Here is a 23768-nt window from a genome sequence, read left to right on the forward strand (position 1 = left end):
TACATGATTATTTTGAAAAACATTTGAGCGTATTACTATTAAGCATTCATAGCGATCTTACTTTTGTAAAATGTGTAATTACTGTGGCAAATAATTTCACAATTAAACTTTTATAGTCAGATGTATTTAATATAAATTTTAATTTACACTTCCTGTGTTCTTTCTGAGTTTCCATCTTAAAAATACTTAATTCTTAATATCTAATTTATATGTAGAATACAAGCATGTTCTCTAAAATTTCTTGTATATATAAATTCAGGTAGGTTTATCTTTGGATAAACCTCGAGCACTGTCTGATCAATCTAAATACATGTAGTTATACTAATACTGCCTGTTTCTGGATTTACTTAAGTTTTTATGAGACTGCCGCTTATGAAGTGTGTGCTCTCAGCCTCTGTGTTTTGGCCCCTCATTTGGGGTGGAGGTGATGATGCCTCGGAGAGCTGTGGAAACTGACCAGGTTGGTTTATGTTGGGGGTCAGAACAGTGCCCACAGCCCTGAGAGAGGTTGTTACTCGTACTTCCCGTGAGGAGACTGAGGCTCGGACTGGTGAAGGAAGCTGCCAGAGGTCCCAGGCTGAGCGTTGGCGTGGCTGTAATCCAAATCCAGGGCCAGAGCCTGAGCTGCCAGTCATTGATGCTAATCCGTAGTGTTAAAAATCCAAATGTCACCTACCCCCAACTAAGAAGATACAAGAAAATATGTAAATATATGAGTGCCTCTGTTACTTGGTGGTGTGATTATGTGAAGATTCATGTATTTCAAACATTATTTTCTATTTCAGTATATGACCTTCCCCAGCGGCCCAATGACGTCCAGCTCTTTTATGGAAACATGCGTAAAATTATACTTTCAGTAATTGGAGAATTTAGAGATTCTGTTTCTAACAGAGAGTTTCTTCCACCTTCTTCCAGACCTAGCTTGGAATCTAAAAGGTAAAACTAACAAAACATCTTTTATCTGAGTTGAAGATTATTTGATTCACACTGGAGCTGATCTCTTACCTTGTGCTTTGTTGGGGTTTTGTCTCAAACTGTTTATTTCATCTTTATTTTTAAGTTGAAAGAATTCCAAATTTACAGAAAAGTTTAAAAACAATACAGAGGGACTTCCCTGGAGGCGCAGTGGTTAAGTATCAGCCTGCCAATGCAGGGGACAAGGGTTCGATCCCTGGTCTGGGAAGTTCCCACGTGTTGCAGAACAACTAAGCCTGTGCCACAACTACTGAGCCTGCACTCTAGAGCCTGCGTGCCACAACTACTGAGCCCATGTGCCACAACTGCTGAAGCTTGCGTGCCTAGAGCCCATGCTACACAGCAAGAGAAGCCACTGCAATGAGAAGCCCGTGCACGGCAATGAAGAGTAGCCCCCACTCGCTGCAACTAGAGAAAAGCCCATGTGCAGCAATGAAGACCCGACGCAGCCAGAAACAAATTAATTAAGTTACTTTTATAGAGAACTCCCATACGCTATCTGCACCGAGATTTCGCAGTTGGTAACGTTTTACCACATCTGCCTTATGGTCTTTCATGTATATACAGGTTTTTCTGAACCATTTAGGAGTGACTTGCAGACATGATGACCAGTAGCCCTGAACTGGCTGTAGATGCTCCCCCTCATAGGCACGGCAAGCCCGTCAAGGTTAGGACACTGATGCGGCGATACAGGACCACCATCTGGTCCACGGAGTCTCCCGGTGGTGTCCTGTATAGTTAAGGCAAACAGCAAACAAGAAACTGCCTCTTTCCACTTCCTCTTTGGTCCAGAATCTAATCTGAGATCACACGTGCGTTTGGTTGGCTTGTCCATTTACTCTCTTTCAATGAAGAGAGTTCCTCAGTCTTTCACAACAGAGAAAACACACAAGGTTTGCTTATCAAGTACGATCCACAGAATCAAAGGTATTTTCCAGAATGAAGCTTCAGTACTAATTTGGGGTGAAACACAGAGAAACCTGGGGTTGCCCATGGTACTTTCTAGATCTACTTTGTAACATCAGCACTCCCCTCTGGCTTAGATTTAACACAAGGTCCATAAGTTGTGGGTGTGTTGTGTCACACAAGAGACTATTTTGATCATGAAAGGTATTTTATGCTTTGATAACTATGTAACTTATGTGATGCTTTTCAAACAGCTGTGCCACATAAATTCGTAAGTTTCAGATTTCTTTACCACAAGCAATGTGAGACAGACCAGGTGCTGCCTGTTTTAAGGACCCCAGTGCATTTGCTGTGGTATCCGGCATTTGCAAGATTACAAGGTGATTTAACCAACCCATCTTTCTTTTTTTTCTCTGGTCGTTTCTGGTAAAAAGGGAAAAGTAGGCTGCAGGCCAGCTGCTAACTTTCTTACCAGGTACCTTGATGTTTTTATACAATACAGGCCAGTTACTTTGTAAAATATTCTCGATTTCAGTTCACAGCTTCAGGACCTGCAGAATGATGCTGTTGGTTTCTCAGTGAAGCTTCCTCAGTGGTGAACAGTGCTGATTTGTCCTGTTACTAGCAGTATTTTTATCACTTTGTTTAAGTGGTGTTTGCCAGGTTTCTCTGCTGTAAAGTTAATAAATATCTTGAAGGGATATTATAATACACAACTTGGAGACAATGAATGATCTTGTTTCTTGTGAGACTTTGAGCACCCAGTGAGGATTGCTTCCTGAATCATATTATGTCTGTCTTGGTTACTAAATGGTGATTTTCTTATCCCATCTTTCTGCATTTATTAGTTATCTTTCTACTTTGAGGAAGGAATTTCCTTTTTCTTCTTATTCACATATATTAGGACCGACTCGTGGATTCAAGCTTAATCCTTGTTGTCATTATTTAGTCCCCTGACCTGGTCCTTGGTCCTTTGCCTGTGCCCACACCACCTCTGGGCACCTCCTTATTCACAGGTACAGCAGGATGGTCGAGGCTCGTCCTTCACTTGCCTGTCCAGCCTGGAAACGAGGACATGGGCAGCAACGTGCTCATTGCTATTGAGGTGTCCTTGCTTCTAGGCCCGCTCAGTGGACAGAGCTAGGAAATATATGAGTTTATATACAAATCCACGTGCAATTTATATCTACTTCTGTTTATAAATGTGTTAAAATCTTGAGTTTACACTGATACCTCCAATTCTAATCTAACATAACACATGGATTCCTTTCCTCCTTCCCATAATTGTACCTTTTTTCTCCAGTACTGAGAAGCCTGGCCCCATTATTTTCAATATGTTTACGTTTTACTCAGTCTCCCTGTTTTCAGCCAATCTTGTCTTCACATGGTCTGTCTCCCTGGGCCCAGTGTGGCCAACTCACACCAGCAAGTCTTAGTGGCACCACTTGAGGGCTGACTCCCCCCATCCCCATCACCCTAGTGCCTCTGACTCACGCCAACTTGGTTTCTTTAATCCTTATGCTGTTCGTGTTAATTTTTTTCCTAAGATAGTCAAAGATAGTATTAACATGTATTAAAAATTACCTTGAGGGCTTCCCTGGTGGCGCAGTGGTTGAGAGTCCTCCTGCCGATGCAGGGGACACCGGTTTGAGCCCCGGTCCGGGAGGATCCCACATGCCACGGAGCGGCTGGGCCCGTGAGCCGTGGCCGCTGAGCCTGTGCGTCCGGAGCCTGTGTTCCGCAACGGGAGAGGCCACAACAGTGAGAGGCCTGCGTACCGCAAAAAAAAAAAAAAAAAAAAAATTACCTTGACAGTTACTTCAGTTGTGAGGAACTTGTTCTTAGGAAGCTAAACAAACAGTAATCAACTTTGTTTTTTAAATTGTTTTCTGATGTTTGGCTGGTGCCCCCTTTGTTTCTCTGGGGCGGTATAGGTCTGATTGGAAAGGGGGGTGGTCAGAGGGCAGTGAATTAGGGGTGAAGAGAGGGATTTCTCTCTGTCCGCCAAGTGTTGACTGGAGTCCAGGTGTAGCCCTGCTGTGTGGTAGGTGAACTTGGTCACCGCACCAGTGAACTTCAGTTGTCATGTGTTCACGTGATTACGAAATTTAGTTGAATTACAATTTTTTAGTAATCTAAGGCTTATTAGAAAACCCAATTTCAACACTTAGTAAAAAAACTTCCTAAACTTTATTAGCATTTCTTAACCGTAGTTTTTTGCCAAGAAGATTTTGTTTTAAAGTTTTTTGGTGTTAGCGTTGTAAAGCCAGTTATCATTATTCAGTTATAGATACTTGAAGAGTTTTGTTGTTTTTCTTAAATTCTTAATATTGGGTAGGTTATTTTTGTTTATTTTTAAGGAAGGAAATTCTTTTTATTTATTTTTTGTCTGTGTTGGGTCTTTGTTGCTGCGCGCGGGCTTTTCTCTAGTTGCGGCGAGCAGGGGCTACTGTTTGTTGCGGTGCGCGGGCTTCTCATTTGCAGTGGCTTCTCTTGTTGCAGAGCACAGGCTCTAGGCGCGCGGGCTTCAGTAGTTGTGGCACGTGGGCTCAGTAGTTGTGGCTCACGGGCTCTAAAGCCCAGGCTCACTAGTTGTGGCGCATGGGCTTAGTTGCTCCGAGGCATGTGGGATCTTCCCGGACCAGGACTCGAACCTGTGTCTCCTGCATTAGCAAGTGGATCCTTAACGACTGTGCCACCAGGGAAGCCCTGGGTAGTTTTCTAGTAAATCTTTTTTAAAAAACATTTATTTATTTGGCTGTGCTGTGTCTTAGTTACGGCACGCAGGATCTTTAGTTGTGGCATGAGGGATCTAGTTCCCTGACCAGGGATCGAACCCGGGCCCCCTGCACTGGGAGCGCGGAGTCTTAGCCACTGGACCACCAGGGAAGTCCCTCTAGTAAATCTTTTAAGAGACCTCAGATGGCAGCAGAAGTCAAGGCAGGAAACAAATCATTGCAGATTCTAATTAAAGATTAGTAACATTTAACCTATACTGTACTTTACTTTTTATACACTTCTTTAAGAAAACCCCAATGTGAAGGATTCTTATTCACTGAAAAATATATAATGCACTTTTATTTTTATGTTTTCAGATTTATGAATAATTAATATAAAAATGTGACACAGTCTGCTTTATCATTTTAAATTTCTTTTCTCTCTCTCTCTCTAGTGAATCTGGCAGTTGTGGGACACATGGTGGTAACATTTCTTTGGATGTTTTACCAGTGAAAGGTCCTCAGGGGTCTCCACTTCTTTCACAAGCTGTTCGCCCACCTCAAGATAAATCGGCCTCGGAAGAAGTGTGGGCTGTCCAACCTGAACACTTGATTTTAGTCGCCCCTTCTTGTGAGTATGCCCCCAACGACAGGACAGAAAGTCCCTCTGGGGCCCGGGCTGTACTTGCTCTGTCCTCAGGGCTCTTGTAGGACAGACCTGGGCTCCATGCAGATGTGGCTGGTGGCTTGCCCAGGCCTCCCCTGCCTGCTACAGACCCAGCCAGAGTGTCATCCTGACACGAGGCCTTGGACCCCAGGCCAAGCTCCTGTGTGGCAGAGCTGCCCATCCGGGGGTCTTGATTCCTGCCCCCCACGCCCCCATCCCCCACTGAGAATGCATTTGGCACTTGGCCTCTTTTACCCTTAACGTTGATACCCTTGGTCCAGAGTAGGAACAAATCTAGTACCTATGTCTGTGCCCAAGACAGGGAGTAACAATTACCAGATTTCCTTTTTCTTCTTTGTTCACTACTAAACTTTGTTCAGTGTCATTGTAGTTTCCAAGAGTAAATGAAGGTCTTGCTTTACCAGGAATTTGAAATTTCTGTAATTGGGCAGTTGGGAAAACAAAATGAGTTAGTATGGTAGTGTTTTTATTTAGGATTTATTTTTACTGTTTATTACCCTTCGTCTTTTTCACAAATGCTAAATGTAAGTAACATTTTATTTATCTGCTGTCATAGGTGATATGGCAAAAACTGGACATTTCCAGATTTTAAACAATTCTGTTAGGTTACTGAAATTTGAGCTGTACTGGCCAGCACACTGTCTTACAGTGACACCACAACATGGGTTTATCGCACCAGAGTAAGTATGACCTCCCTTTCCCCTGGGTGTTATTTAGATGCTTTAGCATGGTGACTTTTTAAGGATCAAATAATAGGCCATTTTAATTTATTCAGTAGAATTTTGCAGTGTGCTGACTCTGTAAAGAGCACCATGCATGGTTCTGTGGGACCACAGTGAGTTCAAGACTCATGCTTCTTAGCGGGTGGAGACCATGTCCACAGCCAGTTTACGGTATCAGCCTAACAGGGTGGAGAGACGTGTGAGGTGGGGGAGAGTTGCTGATGTAGCTCTGCCTACAGAATTACAGCACAGGGATGTGGCTGTGCACGTGATGAGGGTAGTGGTCTCCAAAGCTCCGGTGGTCTTGCCTTTGTCACCTTGGGTCTAGCAGCTTATTCTGCTGGTTTTCTCTAAGGACATTTTACAGACACAGATTCCTGGCTTCTGATACGTCTGAGCCATAATCTAGTTTGCCGTTTTCTACAAAGGATATTTTAAGGTAAAAAGAAGTCTTTGGGGGCCAGATGGTGATGAGCAACTGCCCTCTCTGTGCAGCTTAATTATTGGGATATAGCCTCAGCTCTGCAGCTTCTCAGGGACTGTGTCTGGGTTGGCACAGAATACGCACATCTGAAAGTTGCTTCACATTTGGGAATAGCAACTTTGCACAAGAGCAACATGAAGTTTATTTGCTTTTGCAAAATGATGGCGTATGCGTTTCAGGAGAGTTGATTTGACCAAGACCGGGTTAAGGTATGGTTGGGGACACTCCAGAGAAAGTTTCCTAGGACCAAAGCAGTCAATTAAATGTTTGTCTGTTAATGGGTGAAAAGCTGGGAGACGACTGGACAGGTTATTCAGAGACTTGTCCATCACCCTGCACGTTGAGCTTTTAGCAGTGGGAGGTCATCTTGGCCATTTTGGACGTGGGTACTGACCTCTCTTTATAACTGGTGGTTTCTCTTAAGTCACAAATCCAGTTACATCGTCCACATTTACGTCTTTGACATCCCATAGCTCTTGAAGAGAACAGTGAGCACAGAAAACCTGACCGACCCCCTTTCCCACCCTCTCTTCCCTTCCAGTTACGCTGTGTGACCGTGACGGCTCGTTCTTTATCATTGGCGGCTCAGAGCCTTTGTGTTACTGGTCTTTTGCTCCAGAAATGTTTAACTTGAATTGCTGTTTAGATGGCATTTCAGTGATGTGGTCCATTTTCACATGAGCTTTGCCCTTAGGTTCTTGGGTTCACACCACTCAGCTTTTTGTCAGCCACTGGGTTGGGGTTGAGGCCAAATCAGATGCGCCTGGTAGCTTACCTCTGTTATCTGCTCTTTCTGAGCAGTGAGGAAATAGTTGGTGACTGACAGGACAGTGTTTGTAACTCTTGTGGTTACTGCTGTTCCAGTACAGGGTATTCTTGGTTCTCAGTGTTCAATTCTTCTTTCAAGGAGCAACCTACAAATTCTTGTGAGTCCTAATTCCTCCTTATCCACAAAACATTCAATGTTCCCATGGAGTGGCTTGATCTATATACACTGTGACAATGGACAGAAGGTAATTTTTTAAACTTTTTTTTGATCAACATTTCTCTTTTTTTGCAGTTTAAGTTTTGTAATCCTCACTGATAGCACTTAACATTTCAGAAATCGAATTGAGGTGTCCTTTCAGCCCAAATAGACTTAATTAAATAGAGTAGTTAGTGCAGAGTTTTTCCACTAGTGAGCTGAACAAGTGTCCTGGGTGGGCAGCAGTGGAGAGTGGGGCCTGGAAGCCATCATTAACTTGAAGATTTTGCTTTGGAAAAAAGAGGGGAGTTGGGAGAAAGGATAAAGTCGAAGAGCTACTTTGGGATCTGAATGGACTTTAAATTCACCAGTGTTTCATTCGTTTGGCATTACTTTTCTCTACCATAATTTAAAAATAGGAATTTTTTTTAAAAAAAACAACAGCTTCACTTGCATCTTATCCTTTTGTTTGGCTCATTTCAGAAAATTGTGAAGGTTCAAATTCGAGAAGACTTGACCCAAGAAGAACTTTTCACTTGTTTGACCTCCAGCCCATTTAGAATCCTTTCCCCAGAAACAGAGCCTTCAGTTAATCATCTGGTAAAACCAGTGACAAAACCACCTTCCACAAGAGTTGAGATAAGAAATAAGACTGTTACTTTTCCTACAACAGAACCTGGCGAGACTTCAGGTATTGTATCACAAGGTTACGTAATTCAGACTTCTGCTAGTACGTTGGATCTAACGCTCTTAGTTAACTGTAGTTTGTGATAGGTGCAGATTTCCCGCTACTTCAAGAGAAAATCAGTTAGTCACTGGAAATCTTTTCAGTTATGAGCTGGATTTGCAGATGCTTAAAAATTGTACCGTGTTGAATTTAGGCCTTTAATAACTCTCTGTTCCAGGAGGCTTAGATTTTCTTATCAGAACCATCCCTCCCCGACTCTCACTAGGTCTTTGACCAGAGTTGCTACTAAGTTAGTGGCTGAAGAGGAGAGGAAGGTGGGTGGAGCCTGGCTCTGTCAGTTACTCTTTGACTACAGGCTCCAAACTTGCCCAGCCTCCCCAGCTGTGATTAACACCCACCACCCAGGGCCTGGGGATGGTGACGTGGTGTGTGAAGCACCTCTGAGCTTCCTTGGGCCGGAGTAGTGCTTTCTGCCCTGTGGGCGCTCTCCCTGCGGCCTTGGGGTCTAGGATTGCACATGGACAACTTAGATAGGGTCTGGGGCCACCTGTTGCCTGGCCCCCCAGCTCCTCAACTCTCGCGGTCTGTCTTCCACTGCAGCTCAGTCTCCTGCCCTCAGGGTCCCTCCTGGATCTCGTCGGCACCAGGATCTGTACCGTGTTTTCACTCAGTTTCAAGCCTGTCACTTCTGCCCATCACCCCCTCTGGCTCTTCCCAGCTCACTTACTCCAGGGGTCAGCAGTTGCCTGACCACATTCAGACCTCCAGGCCTTTCCCCTGCCCATCGCCCCACCCACAACGCACTTCTCCCCTATCCCTCCTCTACTTCTGTGCTCTGTCCCTGTAACCCCTCACAAACACTCGTGACTGCCTTGTGCCCCTCACCCTCTGCATTCCCGTCTGGCAGAATCCCAGCCCTGGTTAAACCTGACTGTCTCCCCGGCCCTGTCTCTGCCCCTGAGTGCTGCGCAACTTGGGCCCCTAGACGCCCTGAGCACAGGCTTCCCCAGCGGCCCTTGCAACCCTCCTCCCCGCTTGCCCCCGCCCCCAGCAGCTGAGGCTTTTCTGCCGCAGCCCCCGCTGCCCCCTCCTCCCTGCTCCTGCTCTTTCCGGCTCTTGCCTTTGCCTCACACATGGTTGAAAATCTAGAGATCATCCCAGGTGACTCTTGCGCTGGGAACCTGGGCCCACCTGCTCCTGCCATCTCAGTCAGGGCTTCCTCGGGCCCTCCTACCCCCTTGTCAGCATTTCTTCCTCTTTGCCAAAGCGTCTCCGTCAGGAGGCAGCATGCCTGCCGTCACTCATGGACAGGGTGCCCTCGGCCCCTCGCCTTGCTGCGGCTGCCCTCCTCCCTGGCCCCTTCCTGCCAGGGTTGTGCTCCCACCCTCGCTTCTGCTGCCACCAACCAGGCCCTGAACTTGCTCCCATCAAGGTCACTAGAAAGCTTGATTTTGCCAAATCCAGGGCATCTTTTGTGTGTCTGTGTCAGTTTGACCTTAGCACTGGCAGCCACTCCTTCCCCCTTGGAGCAGCTCTCGGGGCTCACCTTGCCTCAGGGCCCCTCCTGAGCCTGTGCTGCTCCCTCCTCCTCTTCCGGCTCCTAACGCCTGCATCCCGTTCCTTCTCTCTGCTCGCCCTGAGCCCCAGATGTGCACCCCACACATCCACGAAACCTGCTTCTCCAGCCTTTCCCATGTTAGCAGTGGCACCACTGCTTGTGCACTTGGTTGAGCCAAATCCCTACAGTTGATGTCTCTTCCCTTCTGTTCACCTGTCCCGTCTGTCAGCACGTCCTTTGCAGTCTGTCTTCAGAATAAACCCCACATCTGCCCGCTGACTTTCCTCCCTTGGCCATCAGCAGGCCTGGTGCATGCAGGTCACCCTGTGTGGCATCTCGGCTGAGGGCCACAGTGACATGGGCCAGGCTCTGCCCGCACTCTGACCCCGTGCAGCCTCTTAACCTGTGCAGCACCAGGGGTTCACGCATGGTGAAGACCCTGCTGTAGTTCTTCAGTAGCTTTTTGCATTGCACTTCCATTAAATACAAGATAGGGCATCTGTCTGACAGGACTTTGTTAGAAAATAATGTTATTCCTGTTGGACTCCAAGGGATCTAAGTGTTTTTTTTCCCTGTGATGAGGTCAACACAGTATTTTCCACAAATTATCCCACGAATCTGCTTGTTTATTTACCCCTCAAAGAGTTTGAGTTGTTAAATGTGTTCCTTTTAGGAAGTTACCTGGAACTTGAGAATCACGGTGACACAGAAGTGAGGTGGCACCTGTCATCCTTAGCCCCACCTTACGTCAAGGTCAGTAATAATTGCCTCAGATATACTCATTTTAATGTTTAACTTTATGCAGGATGTTTCAAAATCTGAATTATGAGCATATGTTGAGATTACTGGTTTTTGTTCCCCTGCATCATTTACTTAATTATCTTTGTAAGTGGGGCTAACCTGCCCAGTCGTGTTCACAAGGTGGTTTTGAGAGTCAAGTTAGAGAATGTATGTGAAAATACGTGCTTGTTCTGTTTCATGCTCTCTCCTGCAACTCTGCTTTTTATCTGAAATAACTATTTTGAAAAATATTTAAAAGTTTTATACCAGGGCATTGTGTGTGTGCTTTTCTATCCTGAGTTCCAAGTGCTGCTGTGTGTTTTCACCTAGTGGGAGTGAGTGCAGAGACGGGATTGAACCTTCCTTGCCAGTGAGTCTTAGCCTGTGTGCCCTGCAAGTGGTGTCCGCCACTGGGCACCACCCGAGCCAAGTGTGTGGTCACGTGTGATGTGGCCGCTTTGCCCTTTTCTTGGTTTGACCATCATGGTTATGAGCCATAATGTTAACAAGACGTGTGTAAAAGATAGTGCTGGGGGCTTCCCTGGTGGTGCAGTGGTTGAGAGTCCGCCTGCCGATGCAGGGGACGCGGGTTCGTACCCCGGTCTGGGAGGATCCCACATGCTGCGGAGCGGCTGGACCCGTGAGCCATGGCCGCTGGGCCTGCGCATCCGGAGGCTGTGCTCCGCAACGGGAGATGCCACAGCAGTGAGAGGCCCACGTACCGCAAAAAAAAAAAAAGATAGTGCTGGGCCCACTGACAAAAAATGAAGCACAGGTATCGTATGGAGTGTTGAAACACATGCTCAGCAGGGTCTTCAGGGTCTTTGAGGAAATGGCAGTCCTCCGATGCGGGAGCAGCCTCCTCTCCTACAGAGCACTGCCACCAGTGGTGGGATGAGGGTCTGCGTCAGGTGAGGCCTGGTGTGAGCCAAGCCCAGGGTGCTCCTGGCCCACCATGAAACAGGCTGGTTTGACCTCAATGACCGTGAAGGCAATGGTGTCACTGGAATAGATCCGCTTACTTTTTTGTTTTTTTATTTGATTGTTTAAACGGTGTCTTTGTAGGGAGTTGATGAAAGTGGAGATGTTTTTAGAGCTACCTATGCAGCATTCAGATGTTCTCCTATTTCTGGTGTACTGGAAAGCCATGGAGTCCAGAAGGTGAGTTCTGACACCTTTTCACAGCCGTCTGGTAAGAACACAGTGTTGGCTGGCCAGGAGTGCCTCATTGTTTCCACCCAGAAGAGTTCACTCCACCTGGACCAGTGCTGCTCACAGCCAGGCTGCTGCAGGAGCAGCTGCAGCACAGGTCAGCGCTCTGCTTCTTCAGCGGGACATCTTGTGTGAAACAAAACACCGTGCTTGGTGGTGCGGTTGGTTTACATTCTGGTGTAAGCACTTCAAGTGGCCTCAGGTTGCCAGTGCTTAGAACACGCTTCTGGTAGCGTTGATCTAGACAGTGGTTTTGTTCACCAGCTGTAGTCAGAAAACTCTACCAGTGTTGCAGACCACTCAGTGTTCATGTGGGGTCAACAGTGTGTCTTCAGGGGCAAGTGTGACAGGTCCCTTTAGTACCACTGCCCTGGTAAGTTCTGGTTTGTTTGTAGCCCTGACCTGGCCCCTTCATGTATCTCGCAGGGATGCTAGTTGTTCACGTGGCCTCAGTAATACACTTTTCCTTTTTCATTCTAATAGCCAAAACTCATTTAAACTATAGCATTTACTTGATATGGGTCCAGTTCCTCAGAGATTCAAACTTCTAATAAGGTTTATTAGAACATAGTTGTGAGCTTGCAACTGACCATGAGAGAATTTTTGAGCAATGACAGAGTCACAAACTCTGTGTGCTTCACTGGATCTGTGTAACAGGTTTCCAGAGGGTTTCTGACTTTCTTGTAAAGACACAGAGTTCTACCAGCGTAGTTTATTTCACTTCCCAGACTACAAGCAGCTGAGCAGGGAGCACACGTTGCTCAGCAGAAGTTCTGCATCTGAAAGGAAGGTGCAGAGAAGCCCCAGCAGGAAAGTCGTGAGCTGTGCGTGGATCAGAAGACCTGATGGTATTAAAACAGCAGTGCTCCCTAAACTCATCTACAGGTCCCAATGAAAATCCCAGCTTGTTTTTAAGAGATTGACAGGCTGGTCCTAAAATTCATGTGGGTGTGCAAGGGACCCAGAATAACCAAAACAGTCTTGGAAAAGGATAAAGTTGGAGGTTTCACACTTCCCATTTTCAAAACCTACAAAGCTACGGTAATCAAAACAGTGTGGTATTGACATAAAGATAGACCTATAAAATATGTGATGTAGATGTGAAAGTCCCAAAATAAATCCTCATATTTATGGTCAGCTGATTTTTCAATAAGGGACAATTCAACAGGGAAAGAATGTTTTTCAACAGTGGTGCTGGGACAGCTGGATATCCATGTGCAAAAGAATTAAATTCAACCCTTATCTCACACTATATATAAAAATTAACTTGAAGTGGACCATAGACCTACGTGTAAGAGCTAAAGCTGTAAAACTGCTAGAAGGTAACTGTTGATCTTCACCACTTTGGGTTAAGCATCGGTTTGTTAGATGTAACACCAATAAAGCTCAAGTAACAAAAGGAAAAATAGATGGATTATCAAAGTGTAAAACTTTGTGCATCAAAGGACACGATTAAGAGTGTGAAAAGAAAACCCAGAGTATGGGAGAAAACATTTACAAATCATGTATTTGACAAAGTACTTGTATCCAGAGTGCATCAAGTGTATCCAGAGTGCATCAAAGTACTTGTATCCAGAGTGCAACAACTCAACAATATAAAGACAAATACCCAGTTTAAAAAATGGGCAGAAACTCTGAATAGACATTTTTCCAAAGAAGATATACCAGTGGCCAGTAAAGACATGAAAAGATGCTTAGAATCACTAGTCATTGGGGAAATGCAAATCAAAACCACAGTGAGATCACTTCATACTCACTAGGATGACTGTGATTTTAAAATAATAATAATAGTAATATCAAGTGTTGACAAGGATGTGGGGAAATTGGAACCCTCATACACTGCTGGTGGGAATGGAAAAGGGTGCAGCCACAGTGAAACCAGTTTGACAGTTCCTCAGTAAGTTAAAGGTAGAGTTACCATATGGTCCAGCAATCACACTTCTGGATAAATACTCAAAAAAATTCAAAACCAGTGTTCAAACTTGTACACAAATGTTCATAGCAGCCTTGTTTACAATAGCTCAAAAAGGTAGAAATAACCCAAGTGTCTATCGACTGATAAGCAAAATGTGGTGTGTCCATACAATGAAATTTTACTTGGCAATAAAAGGAATGAAGTACTAATAACATGCTATCACGTGGATGAACATGCCAAGTGAAACCACAAAAGGCCAGATATTGTAAGGTTCAATTTATGGGAAATATCTAAAATGGTAAATCTGTAGAGGCAGAAAGTAGATTAGTGGTTGCTGGGGCTGGGAGTGAGGGTGGAGAAGGGTGGGCAACTGCTCATGGCATGGGATTTCTTTTGGGATTGTTGTATTTTAAATTAGATTGTGGGCATGGTTGCACAGTTCTGGAGATACACTAAAAACCACTGACTACACCTAAAATGGGTGAATTATGTGGTATGTGAACAAAGCTGTAAAAAAAAAAAGAAAAATGAGGAATAGATTGTCTCCCAGGAATTTCTCGTCTTATAATAGTTGACATGGAAATGTAACCTCCGTGAGGTCTCTGGTTTTTGTTTTGTGCGTCACTGTGTATCCTGGACTGAAGTCGCTGCTCACCACATTGTCAGATCACATCTCTCAAATGCACTCTAGGTCTGGATACTTAATTTATGTGCACAGCACATCACTCTGGGACCCTTTAGGGAAGTATTACCAAAGAGCACAACTGTGGTTGTATAGAGTACTGATCCAGAAGGAAAAAACAATTAGTTCGTTATGACTGAGACACCATAATTATGTGAAACGTTGGTCAGTGTGAGATGAGACTAAATGAGCCTAAGGCATGTTAGGGCTTGTTGTAGAACATGCAGTAGTGGTTTTCCCTCCTCTGTTTTTTATTCATTGGTGTTAGAGGAAGTGTAAGTGGGGTTTGTAGGAGGTGTGGTGCTGTGGTTCCAGTGGCTCCAGATGGTTGTGTGCTTGCACCATTCAGGGCATGGTTGTATCCATCCTTTCTGAATCCTCCCATTGCCCTGTCATCCATGTCCCCCACCCCGGTAGCTCCTGCCTCTGTGCTCCCAGCCTGCAGGCCCAGTTGTTTCTTAGATTCCGTGTCCACAGAAATTAGGTCAATGAAGCATTTTAATGTTAAGTCCAGACTCAAAGATACTGATTTATTGTTATCCTAACTAGGAATCAGTATTTTTAACACTAAACATTTAATTAAAAAGCTCTTAACGCTGGTAAAATTTATAAAATACTGTTTTAAAATACTTCAACTTCCTCACTGTTGACCTTTGACATGCTGCACACAAAGATTTTGTGTGTTTGACTTGGAGCTGTGTGGTCGGGGTGATGTTCTGAAGTGAGTTAGGGTAAGAGCTGCTCTGGTGGGCACAGCATCCTGGCTCCTCTGCCTCTGCTCCCACACCCACCCCTTCCTTCCTGTGGACCCTCTCGTCCCCTGCAGTTAGTGAGGTGTGAGGCCTTAGTCCTTCACCACTTGGCTAGCAGTGGGTCCCATAAGCATTTCCATGGAAGTCTGCATTGTATTTTGGGGGGTGTCAGACCTTCCTCATTTAGGTCTTGTACTCTAGAATTTTTTAATAACTTTTTTTTAAGAGTTTGCATTATTTTAACATTTTATTTCTATTTTTTGAAATATTGTTGTACAATAGCATATGTTACAGGTGTACAATATAATGATTCACAATTTTTAAAGGTTATACTCCATTTGTTATTGTGCAATATTGGCTATATTCCCCATGTTGTACAATATATCCTTGTAGCTTATTTATACCTAAAGAGTTAGTACCTCTTAATCCACTACCCCTATGTTGCCCCTCCCCGCTTCCTTTTCCCCACTGGTAACCACTAGTTTGTTGCCTACATCTGTGAGTCTGCTTATTATTTATTTGTTGCATTTTTTAGATTCCATAGATAAGTGATATCATACAGTATTTGTCTTTCTTTCTCTGACTTCTTCCACTTAGTACAATGCCTTCCAAATCCATGCAAATGGCATGCAAATGGCATGATTTTATTCTTTTTCATGGATGAGTAATATTCCATTGTGTGTATATGTATGTGTGTATATATATATACATATATATATACACACATACACACACACATATATATTACTACATCTTCTCTATCCATTCGTCTATTCATGGACACTTACGTTCCTTCCATGTCTTGGCAATTGTAAGTAGTGCTTCTGTGAACATTGGGGTGCATGTATCTTTTCAAATTAGTGTTTTTAGTTTTTAATTTTTTGGGTAAATACTCAGGAGTGGAATCACTGCATCATATGACAGTTCTATTTTTAGTTTTTTGAGAAACCTCCATACTTTTCTCCATAGTGGCTGCACTAGTTTACATTTCCACCAACAGTGTACTAGGGTTTCCTTTTCTCTACATTCTCTCCAATATTTGTTATTTGTGTTCTTTTTTTGATGATAGCCATTCTAACAGGTGTGAGGTGATATCTCATTGTGGTTTTGATTTGCATTTCCCTGGTGATTAGTGATGTTGAGCATCTTTTCATGTGCCTGTTGGCCATCTGCATTTCCTCTTTGAATAAATGTCTATTCAGTTCTTCTGCCCATTTTTTAATCAGTTGTTTGAGTTTTTTGATGTTGAGTTGTGTGAGGTTTTTATATATGTTGGATATTAACTCCTTACTGGTCATATCATTTGCAAATATTTTCTCCCTTTAGTAGGTTGTCTTTTCATTTTGTTGATGGTTTCCTTTGCTGTGCAAAAGCCTTTAAGTTTAATTAGGTCCTATTTGTTTATTTTTGCTTTTATTTCCTTTACCTTAGGAGACAGATCCAAAAAAAGTACTGCTATGATTAATGTCAAAGAGTGTTCTGCCTTTGTTTTCCTGTAGCAGTTTTATGGTTTCTGGTCTTTAATCCATCTTGAGTTTATTTTTGTATATGGTGTTAAAGAATGTTCCAATTTCATTCTCTTACATGTAGCTGTCCAGTTTTCCCAGAACCACTTACTGAGGAGACTGTCCTTTCTCCATTTTATACTCTTACCTCCTTTGTTGTAGATAATTGACCATAGATGGGTGGTTTTATTTCTGAGCTTTTTGTCCTGTTCCATAGATCTATGTGTCTGTTTTGGAGCCAGTACCATGCTGTTTTTGATTACTGTAGCTTTGTGGTATAGTGAATTCTACCAAACATTTAGAGAAGAGTTAACACCTCTCCTTCTCAAACTATTCCAAAAAATTGCAGAAGAAAGAACACTTTGTAATTCATTCTATGAGGCCATCATCACCCTGTTATCAAAACCAGGCAAAGATATCACACAAAGAAGAAAATTACAGACTAATATCACTGGTGAACATGGATGCAAAAATCCTCAAAAAAGTACTAGCAAACTGAATCCAACAATACATTAAAAGGATCATACACCATGATCAAGTGGGATTTATCCCAGGGATGCAAGGATTTTTCAATATCTGTAAATCAGTCAGTGTGATACACCACATCAACACATTGAAGAATAAAAACCATATGATCAGGGACTTCCCTGGCAGCGCAGTGATTAAGAATCCGCCTGCCATTGCAGGGGACACGGGTTTGATCCCGGGTCTGGGAAGATCCCACATGCCGTGGAGCAACTAACTAAGCCTGTGCGCCACAACTACTGAAGCCCACGTGCCTAGAGCCTGTGCTCCGCAACAAGAGAAGCAACCGCAATGAGAAGCCCGTGCACCACAACAAAGAGTAGCCCCTGCTCGCCGCAACTAGAGAAAGCCTGCGCACAGCAACGAAGACCCAAAGCAGCCAAAATAATTAATTGATCAATCAATTAATTAAAAACAAAAAATATATATGATCATCTCAATAGATGTAGAAAAAGCTTTTGATAAAATTCAACATCCGTTTATGATTTAAAACTCTTCAGAAAGTGGGAACATACCTCAACATTATAAATGCCGTATTTGACAAACCCACAGGTAACATCATACTCAACGGTGAAAAGTTGAAAGCATTCCCTCGTAGGTCAGAAACAAGACAAGAATGTCCACTCTCGCTACTATTATTCAACATAGTTTTGGAAGTCCTAGCCACGGTAATCAGAGAAGAAAGAGAGATAAAATGGATCCAAATTGGAAAAGAAGTAAAACTCACTGTTTCCATATGATACGATACTATGCTTAGAAAATCCTGGATTTTCTATACCAGAAAACTAGAACTTATTATGAATTTGCTAAAGTTGCAGGATACAAAATTAACATACAGAAATCTGTTACATTTCTGTACAGTAACAACAAACTATCAGAAAGGGAAAAGGAAACAATCCCATTTACCATTGCATCAAGAAGAATAAAATACTTAGGAATAAACCTACCTAAGGAGGCAAAAGACCTGTACTCAGAAAACTGTAAGACACTGATGAAAGAAATTAAAGATGACAACAGATGTACTGTGTTCTTGGATTGGAAGAATTAATATTATTAAAATGACCATACTACCCAAGGCAATCTATAGATTCAGTGCAATCCCTATCAAAATAACAATGGCATTTTTCACAGAACTAGTACAAAAAATTTTTAAATTTGATTGGAAACACAAAAGACCCCAGATAGCCAAAGCAGTCTTGAGAAAGAAAGATGGAGCTGGAGCAGTCAGGCTTCCTGACTTTAGACTGTACTACAGAGCTACAGTAATTAATAACTTTTTTTTAATTAAAAAATTTACATTTTGAGGAATATGTTACTTAAAGCCTTAAAGAAAAGTATACTTGGATCTGATTAATGGCAGAATTAGCCAAAGCAAAGACATTTTTCCCTTCAAGTTTTTCATACCACACTTTGAATTGGTAATCTAACTGCATGTGTGTAAGGTTCCGTGTCTGAATTTCTCTCCTGGATGTGTTGTTTGTAGGTCTCCATCACGTTTTTGCCCAGAGATAGAGGAGACTATGCCCAGTTTTGGGACGTTGAGTGTCACCCTCTTAAAGAGCCTCACCTGAAGCACACCTTGAGATTCCAGCTCTCTGGACACGTGAGTGTTACACTGAATTTAAGTAAATTATTGGGTGTGTTTTTTTAAAGACACCAAGGGAAACTGGCATGAAAAACTGGCCTGTTGTTTTTGGTATTATTGTTATCCCATTAATTCTGTTATAGATTCTTACCATCTTAGTTTTCTTATGTGTCTTTATTGATTGGCTCTATGAAATTTGTTTGCCTTAATTAGGTAAGATTGTGTGTTTGTGTGTGTGTGTGAGAAAGAGAGAGAGAAAGAAACAGTGCAAGATAAAGCATTTTGTGATTAAAGGAATTTAGAAATCTTAAATCTCCTTTTTAAAAATTAGGAAGGAAGTAATAGAATTCAAATAGGTAAGTGTCCACATGTTTATTTCTCCTCCTCCACCCTGTGTTTTTTTTATACAGAGTGTCAAAGCAGAACGTGAGCTTGAAAATTCACGCATTTCCACAAATAGCCTCATTAAAATAGATAATTTACTTAAGCCCCGAAGACAACCTGTATCAGAGGCGTCTGCTCTCATACCTGGGTATGTTGTTTCTGTCATTCTCATGAATTTTTCCCAGGGCTTTATTGAGGTATAATTACATTCGGTAAAATGCCCAGTGGCTTACCTGTGATTGACGTACGTCACCCCCACTGCAGCCAGGTAGAGACCGTTTCTCTCTCCTGGAGCGTCCTCACATGCATGCCTCTCTGCAGCCACCCACACCCTCACCCAGGATTTGTTCTGTTCCTGTGTGTTGCCATAGTTTTGTGGAATTTCATGCACATGTGCACTCAAGTTGTGTCTGGCTTTCACTTAACGTAGTGATTTCGGGATCATCCGTGTTGGTGAGTGTACCTATGGTTTGTTCCTTTCGTTGTTGAGTTCTCGTGCCCCATCATAGGAGCACATCACGATTGTTTCATTTTCCTTTTAGCATTTGGTGGCTTCTGACTTGGAGCCCTTGTGAATGAAGGTGCAGTGAATATTATTATATGTGTATTTCTGTGGACATATTTTTTCATTTCTTTTGGGTAAAAATATCTAAGAGTAGAATTGCTGGGTCATACGGTAGAAATTTATTTAACCTTAAACTGCCAAAGAATGTTCCCAAAGTAGCTGTTCCAATTTACATTCCAAAACACAGTGTATGAAAGTAGATTCTTAAAAACTTCGAAAAATGTATGTTATACCAGCAGCTTACAAAGCTTTAGTGGTAGTATGTAAATGTTTTACCTAATGAAAAAAAAATTTTTTTTTCAGGGATATGTTTTTTTTTTAACTTTTTTTAAATTGAAGTATAGTTGATTTACAGTGTTGTATTAATTCCTGCTGCACAGCAAAGCAATTCAGTTATACATATATATACATTCTTTTTTTAATATTCTTCTCCATTATGGTTTATTACAGGATATTGAATATAGTTCCCTGTGCTATACAGTAGGACCTTGTTGTTTATCCATTCTCTGTATAAAAGCTTACATCTGCTAACCCCAACCTCCCACTCCATCTTCCCCCACCCCCCTCCCTCTTGGCAACCTCCAGTCTGTTCTCTATGTCCATGAGTCTGTTTCTGTTTCTTAGATATGATCATGTGTGTCGTATTTTAGATTCCACATATAAGTGATATCATATGGTATTTGTCTTTTTCTTTCTGACTTACATGAAAATGTTTCTTATAATCTTTAGTTAACTAACATTTAGGTCTAACTTAGTTGTGGAGGAAGGTGCTTGTAAGGAAAATATGTTAAGTTCCTCTCAGGGAGGAGGAAGCGCTGCTGCTGTCTCAGCTGCTTCCCTGCACCCCTGGACACTTCCTGCCGCCAGCAGTTTGTCTTAACACACATTAGTCAGTCGCCTTTACAGAGCTACTTTAACTGAGTTGCGGGAGAAAACAAAGCCACACTTCATAATGTAATATATACAAATAGTTTAAGTTACTATGGATTTTAAATAGTTAACCTTCAGACCTATCTCCATAGCAGGCAGCTTGACCTCACCCACCGTGGAGTTTATGCCCCAGAAGATGTGTATCGGTTTCTGCCAACGAGAGTTGGGGAGTCAAGGACGTTGAAAGTCAATTTGCGAAATAATTCTTTTATTACACACTTGGTAAGTTGGAAATCTTGCTGTGGGTTTTGGAAAAGTAAGTGTATTCTACTATTTGATAAACATTTTCCTGATAATTAGAAGCTTGTTTTATAGATTAAGTTATAATAGTTAAGTTTTAAAATGCCTTAATACCGTTATTTGAAAAGAAACTCAAGTGAATTTCATGATCCTTTACCTGAAAATTATTTAGTATTTGTTTTCATTTTTTAATTTTTCCTCTTGTTTTCTTCTGTACTATCACACCAGCATATTTCTGGATAACATTTACTCCAGTTAGAACTAGAATAAACTCATTAAACTTCCCCTAAGTGTTTTCATGAGCATTTATCGTTTTACCTCATTTTGTGGCTATACGGTATGTTGATTTAAGTATGCACAAATATCTAACTTGTATAACTTCATAAAATGTTTCATATTAAATTCCAGCTCAAGTTTTTAAGTCCCAGAGAACCTTTCTACGTCAAACATTCAAAATATTCTTTGAGGTGAGTTTATCATAAATCAAAATGTTCTCATCCTAGTGCAGGTCTTTGTGTTCAGGAGCCTGAGATTGCTCTTGGGGGTTAGGACTGTGAGGTCTGTCTCTGTTGCAACCCCTCATCCTCCTCACCAACACCACAGAGCACCAAGCACGTGGTGAAGGAGACAAGGAACCTGCTAGGGAAACAGTCCGTGACCTGTGGGTACGTGTGGCGAGTAGCAACTCAAACTTGCGCAGTGTTTGGACTTAGTGCGTGACTCCTGTTTCCCAGTATTTTGACAGCCATATACTTACATAGAACCTTAATTATCTTGTGATTAACTTTAGAGTGATTTCTGCGTCACATGTTATTTTCACTACACTGAGAATCAGGGATTTAAATTTTAACTAATTAGGACAAAAACCTTCCCAGATTAATTGGGAAAATTTTATTATCCTATTTTCCAGTTGTCATTCTTCAAATAACCCTGTATTGTTCTTAAATCAGGGCTACATTTTCTTGTCATCCTTGCTTATTTTCTTTTTTTAAAAATGTGTTTGTTTTTATTTATTTTTAAGGTGTATTATGTATATATATTCTTTCAGTTTTATTGACATAATTGGCATACAGCACTGTGTAAGTTTGAGGTATACAGCATAATGATTTGACTTACATACATGATGAAATGATTATCACAATAAGTTTTGTGAACACCATCATCTCATATAGATACAAAATTAAAGACATAGAAAAAATTTTTTTTCCTGCGATGTGAACTGTTAGGATTTATTCTCTTAACAACTTTCATATATAATGTACAACATGTTCAGTATATTTATCGTGTTGTACATCATATCCCTGGTACGTACTTAACCTTACAACTGGAAGTTTGTACTTTTTGACTGTCTCATCATCCAGTTCTCCCTCCCCCAACCCCCTGCCTCTGGTAACCACAAATCTGATCTTTTCTATGCATTTGTTTTTGAAGTATAATTGACCTACAACACTGTTAATTCCTGTATTTCTATATGTTTTTATTTCTATACGTTTGAAACTGATTACCACACTAAATCTAGGATGATACATTACCACACAAAGATATTACATAGTTATTGACTATATTCCCCACGCTGTACATTTCATACATGTGATTCATTTATTTTGGAACTGTGGACGTTTGTATCTCTTAATCTCCCTCACCTATTTCTTTCTTCCTCCTACCCCCATCCCCTCTGGCAACCACCTGTTTTGTCTTTGTATCTATGACTCTATTTCTGTTTTGTTATGTTTGTTCATTTGTTTTGTTTTTTAGATTCCACATGGAAGTGAAATCATACAGTATTTGTCTCTCTCTGACTTATTTCACTTAGCATAATATCCTCCAGGTCCATTCATGTTATTGCAAATGGCAAGATTTCACTCTTCTTTATGGCTGAGTAGTATTCCACTGTGTATCTACACCACATCTTTATCCGTTCATCTGTTGATGGGCACTTGGGTTGCTTCCATATAATACCTTTTTCCATCCTCTCACTGTCAGTCTATGAGTGTCTTTAGATCTTAAGTGACTTTTGTAGCAGCATATATACGGGCCTTGTTTTTGTATCCATTCAGCTGCTCTTTTGACTGGAGCATTGAATCCATTTACATGTAAAGTAATTATTGATAGGTATGTACTTACTGCCATTTTGTTAATTGTTTTAGGGTCTTGCTAATTTTCTTTTTCCATATGATGTACATAAAGGCTGAAATCTCAAACTGGGTTGTCACTGTTATTTAGAATTTTAACAGTAGAGTTCTGTTGCACTTAATACTGAAAAATAATTTTATCTTCATCTTTGAATCTTTAATTAAACAATTTAGTTATTATAAGATCTTTCATTTTAGCATCAAGAGGCTGTCCCAGAAACATGTTATATTTTGTGAAAACTTGGCCCACTTGCAGGCGTTCAAGGGCTGTCTCTGAGTTACTAGCCCAGCAGCACTGACTCAGAAGCTTACACTTACCTCCAGATACTGGAAGATGAGTCGTGGGGACCGTTCTCTCCACCTCTCGTCCTTTCTTCCCCTTCTCGTCCCCCCTCCCCCATCCCATGTGCTATGAAACCTGCCTCTCAGGAGCCCAACCTAAAGGCACGAGTTGTGCAGAGTCAGCAATGAATATACCTAGAAAGCTACCATGGACTTAACTTCTCTGAGCCTCAGTTTCCTAATTTGTGAAATGGAGATGAAAAGCCACTGGCAGCCTGGACTCGTTACAGGAGTATGTGAGAGGTGGTCGTGGGGAGCCCCAGCAGGACCCACAATGTCGATAGAGCATCATGGTTTCTGTCGGTGCTTTCCCAGCCGGTCCCTTCAGTGAGAACATGGATGAGGGGGGCCTGGGTTTACAGCACTCCTAAGGCTGAGCTTTCCCGCTTTTCTGCCCTGAGCTCTTGTCTGTGGGTCCCTCCCATGACGGCCTGAGACTGGCGACATTCCACAGTCAGTAGAGTAGGTTGGCTCTGCTGAACTGAGGCAGAGCTGCAGAAACAATTCACCTATTTAA

At 42.3% G+C, this 23768-nt stretch overlaps 1 protein-coding gene across 8 annotated transcripts in view; it reads left to right on the top strand.

Annotated features, from left to right (window-relative positions):
* CEP192 (centrosomal protein 192) overlaps nt 1-23768 on the top strand; it is a 93559-nt gene that overhangs the window by 65250 nt on the left and 4541 nt on the right. For 6 of the 8 annotated variants that reach the window (XM_033439493.2, XM_033439491.2, XM_033439489.2 and 3 more), the window contains 11 exons: nt 786-936; nt 5054-5229; nt 5843-5966; nt 7400-7505; nt 7940-8147; nt 10376-10455; nt 11548-11643; nt 18557-18676; nt 19069-19190; nt 20630-20759; nt 21186-21244. In XM_033439493.2, coding sequence (XP_033295384.1) covers nt 786-936; nt 5054-5229; nt 5843-5966; nt 7400-7505; nt 7940-8147; nt 10376-10455; nt 11548-11643; nt 18557-18676; nt 19069-19190; nt 20630-20759; nt 21186-21244 — 1372 coding nt within the window. The remainder of the gene's footprint in view (nt 1-785; nt 937-5053; nt 5230-5842; nt 5967-7399; nt 7506-7939; nt 8148-10375; nt 10456-11547; nt 11644-18556; nt 18677-19068; nt 19191-20629; nt 20760-21185; nt 21245-23768) is intronic. The other 2 variants (XM_004276074.4, XM_033439492.2) reach the window with 1 other exon arrangement.

This window comes from Orcinus orca, chromosome 15 (assembly GCF_937001465.1).
Source record: "Orcinus orca chromosome 15, mOrcOrc1.1, whole genome shotgun sequence".
NCBI lineage: Eukaryota > Metazoa > Chordata > Mammalia > Artiodactyla > Delphinidae > Orcinus > Orcinus orca.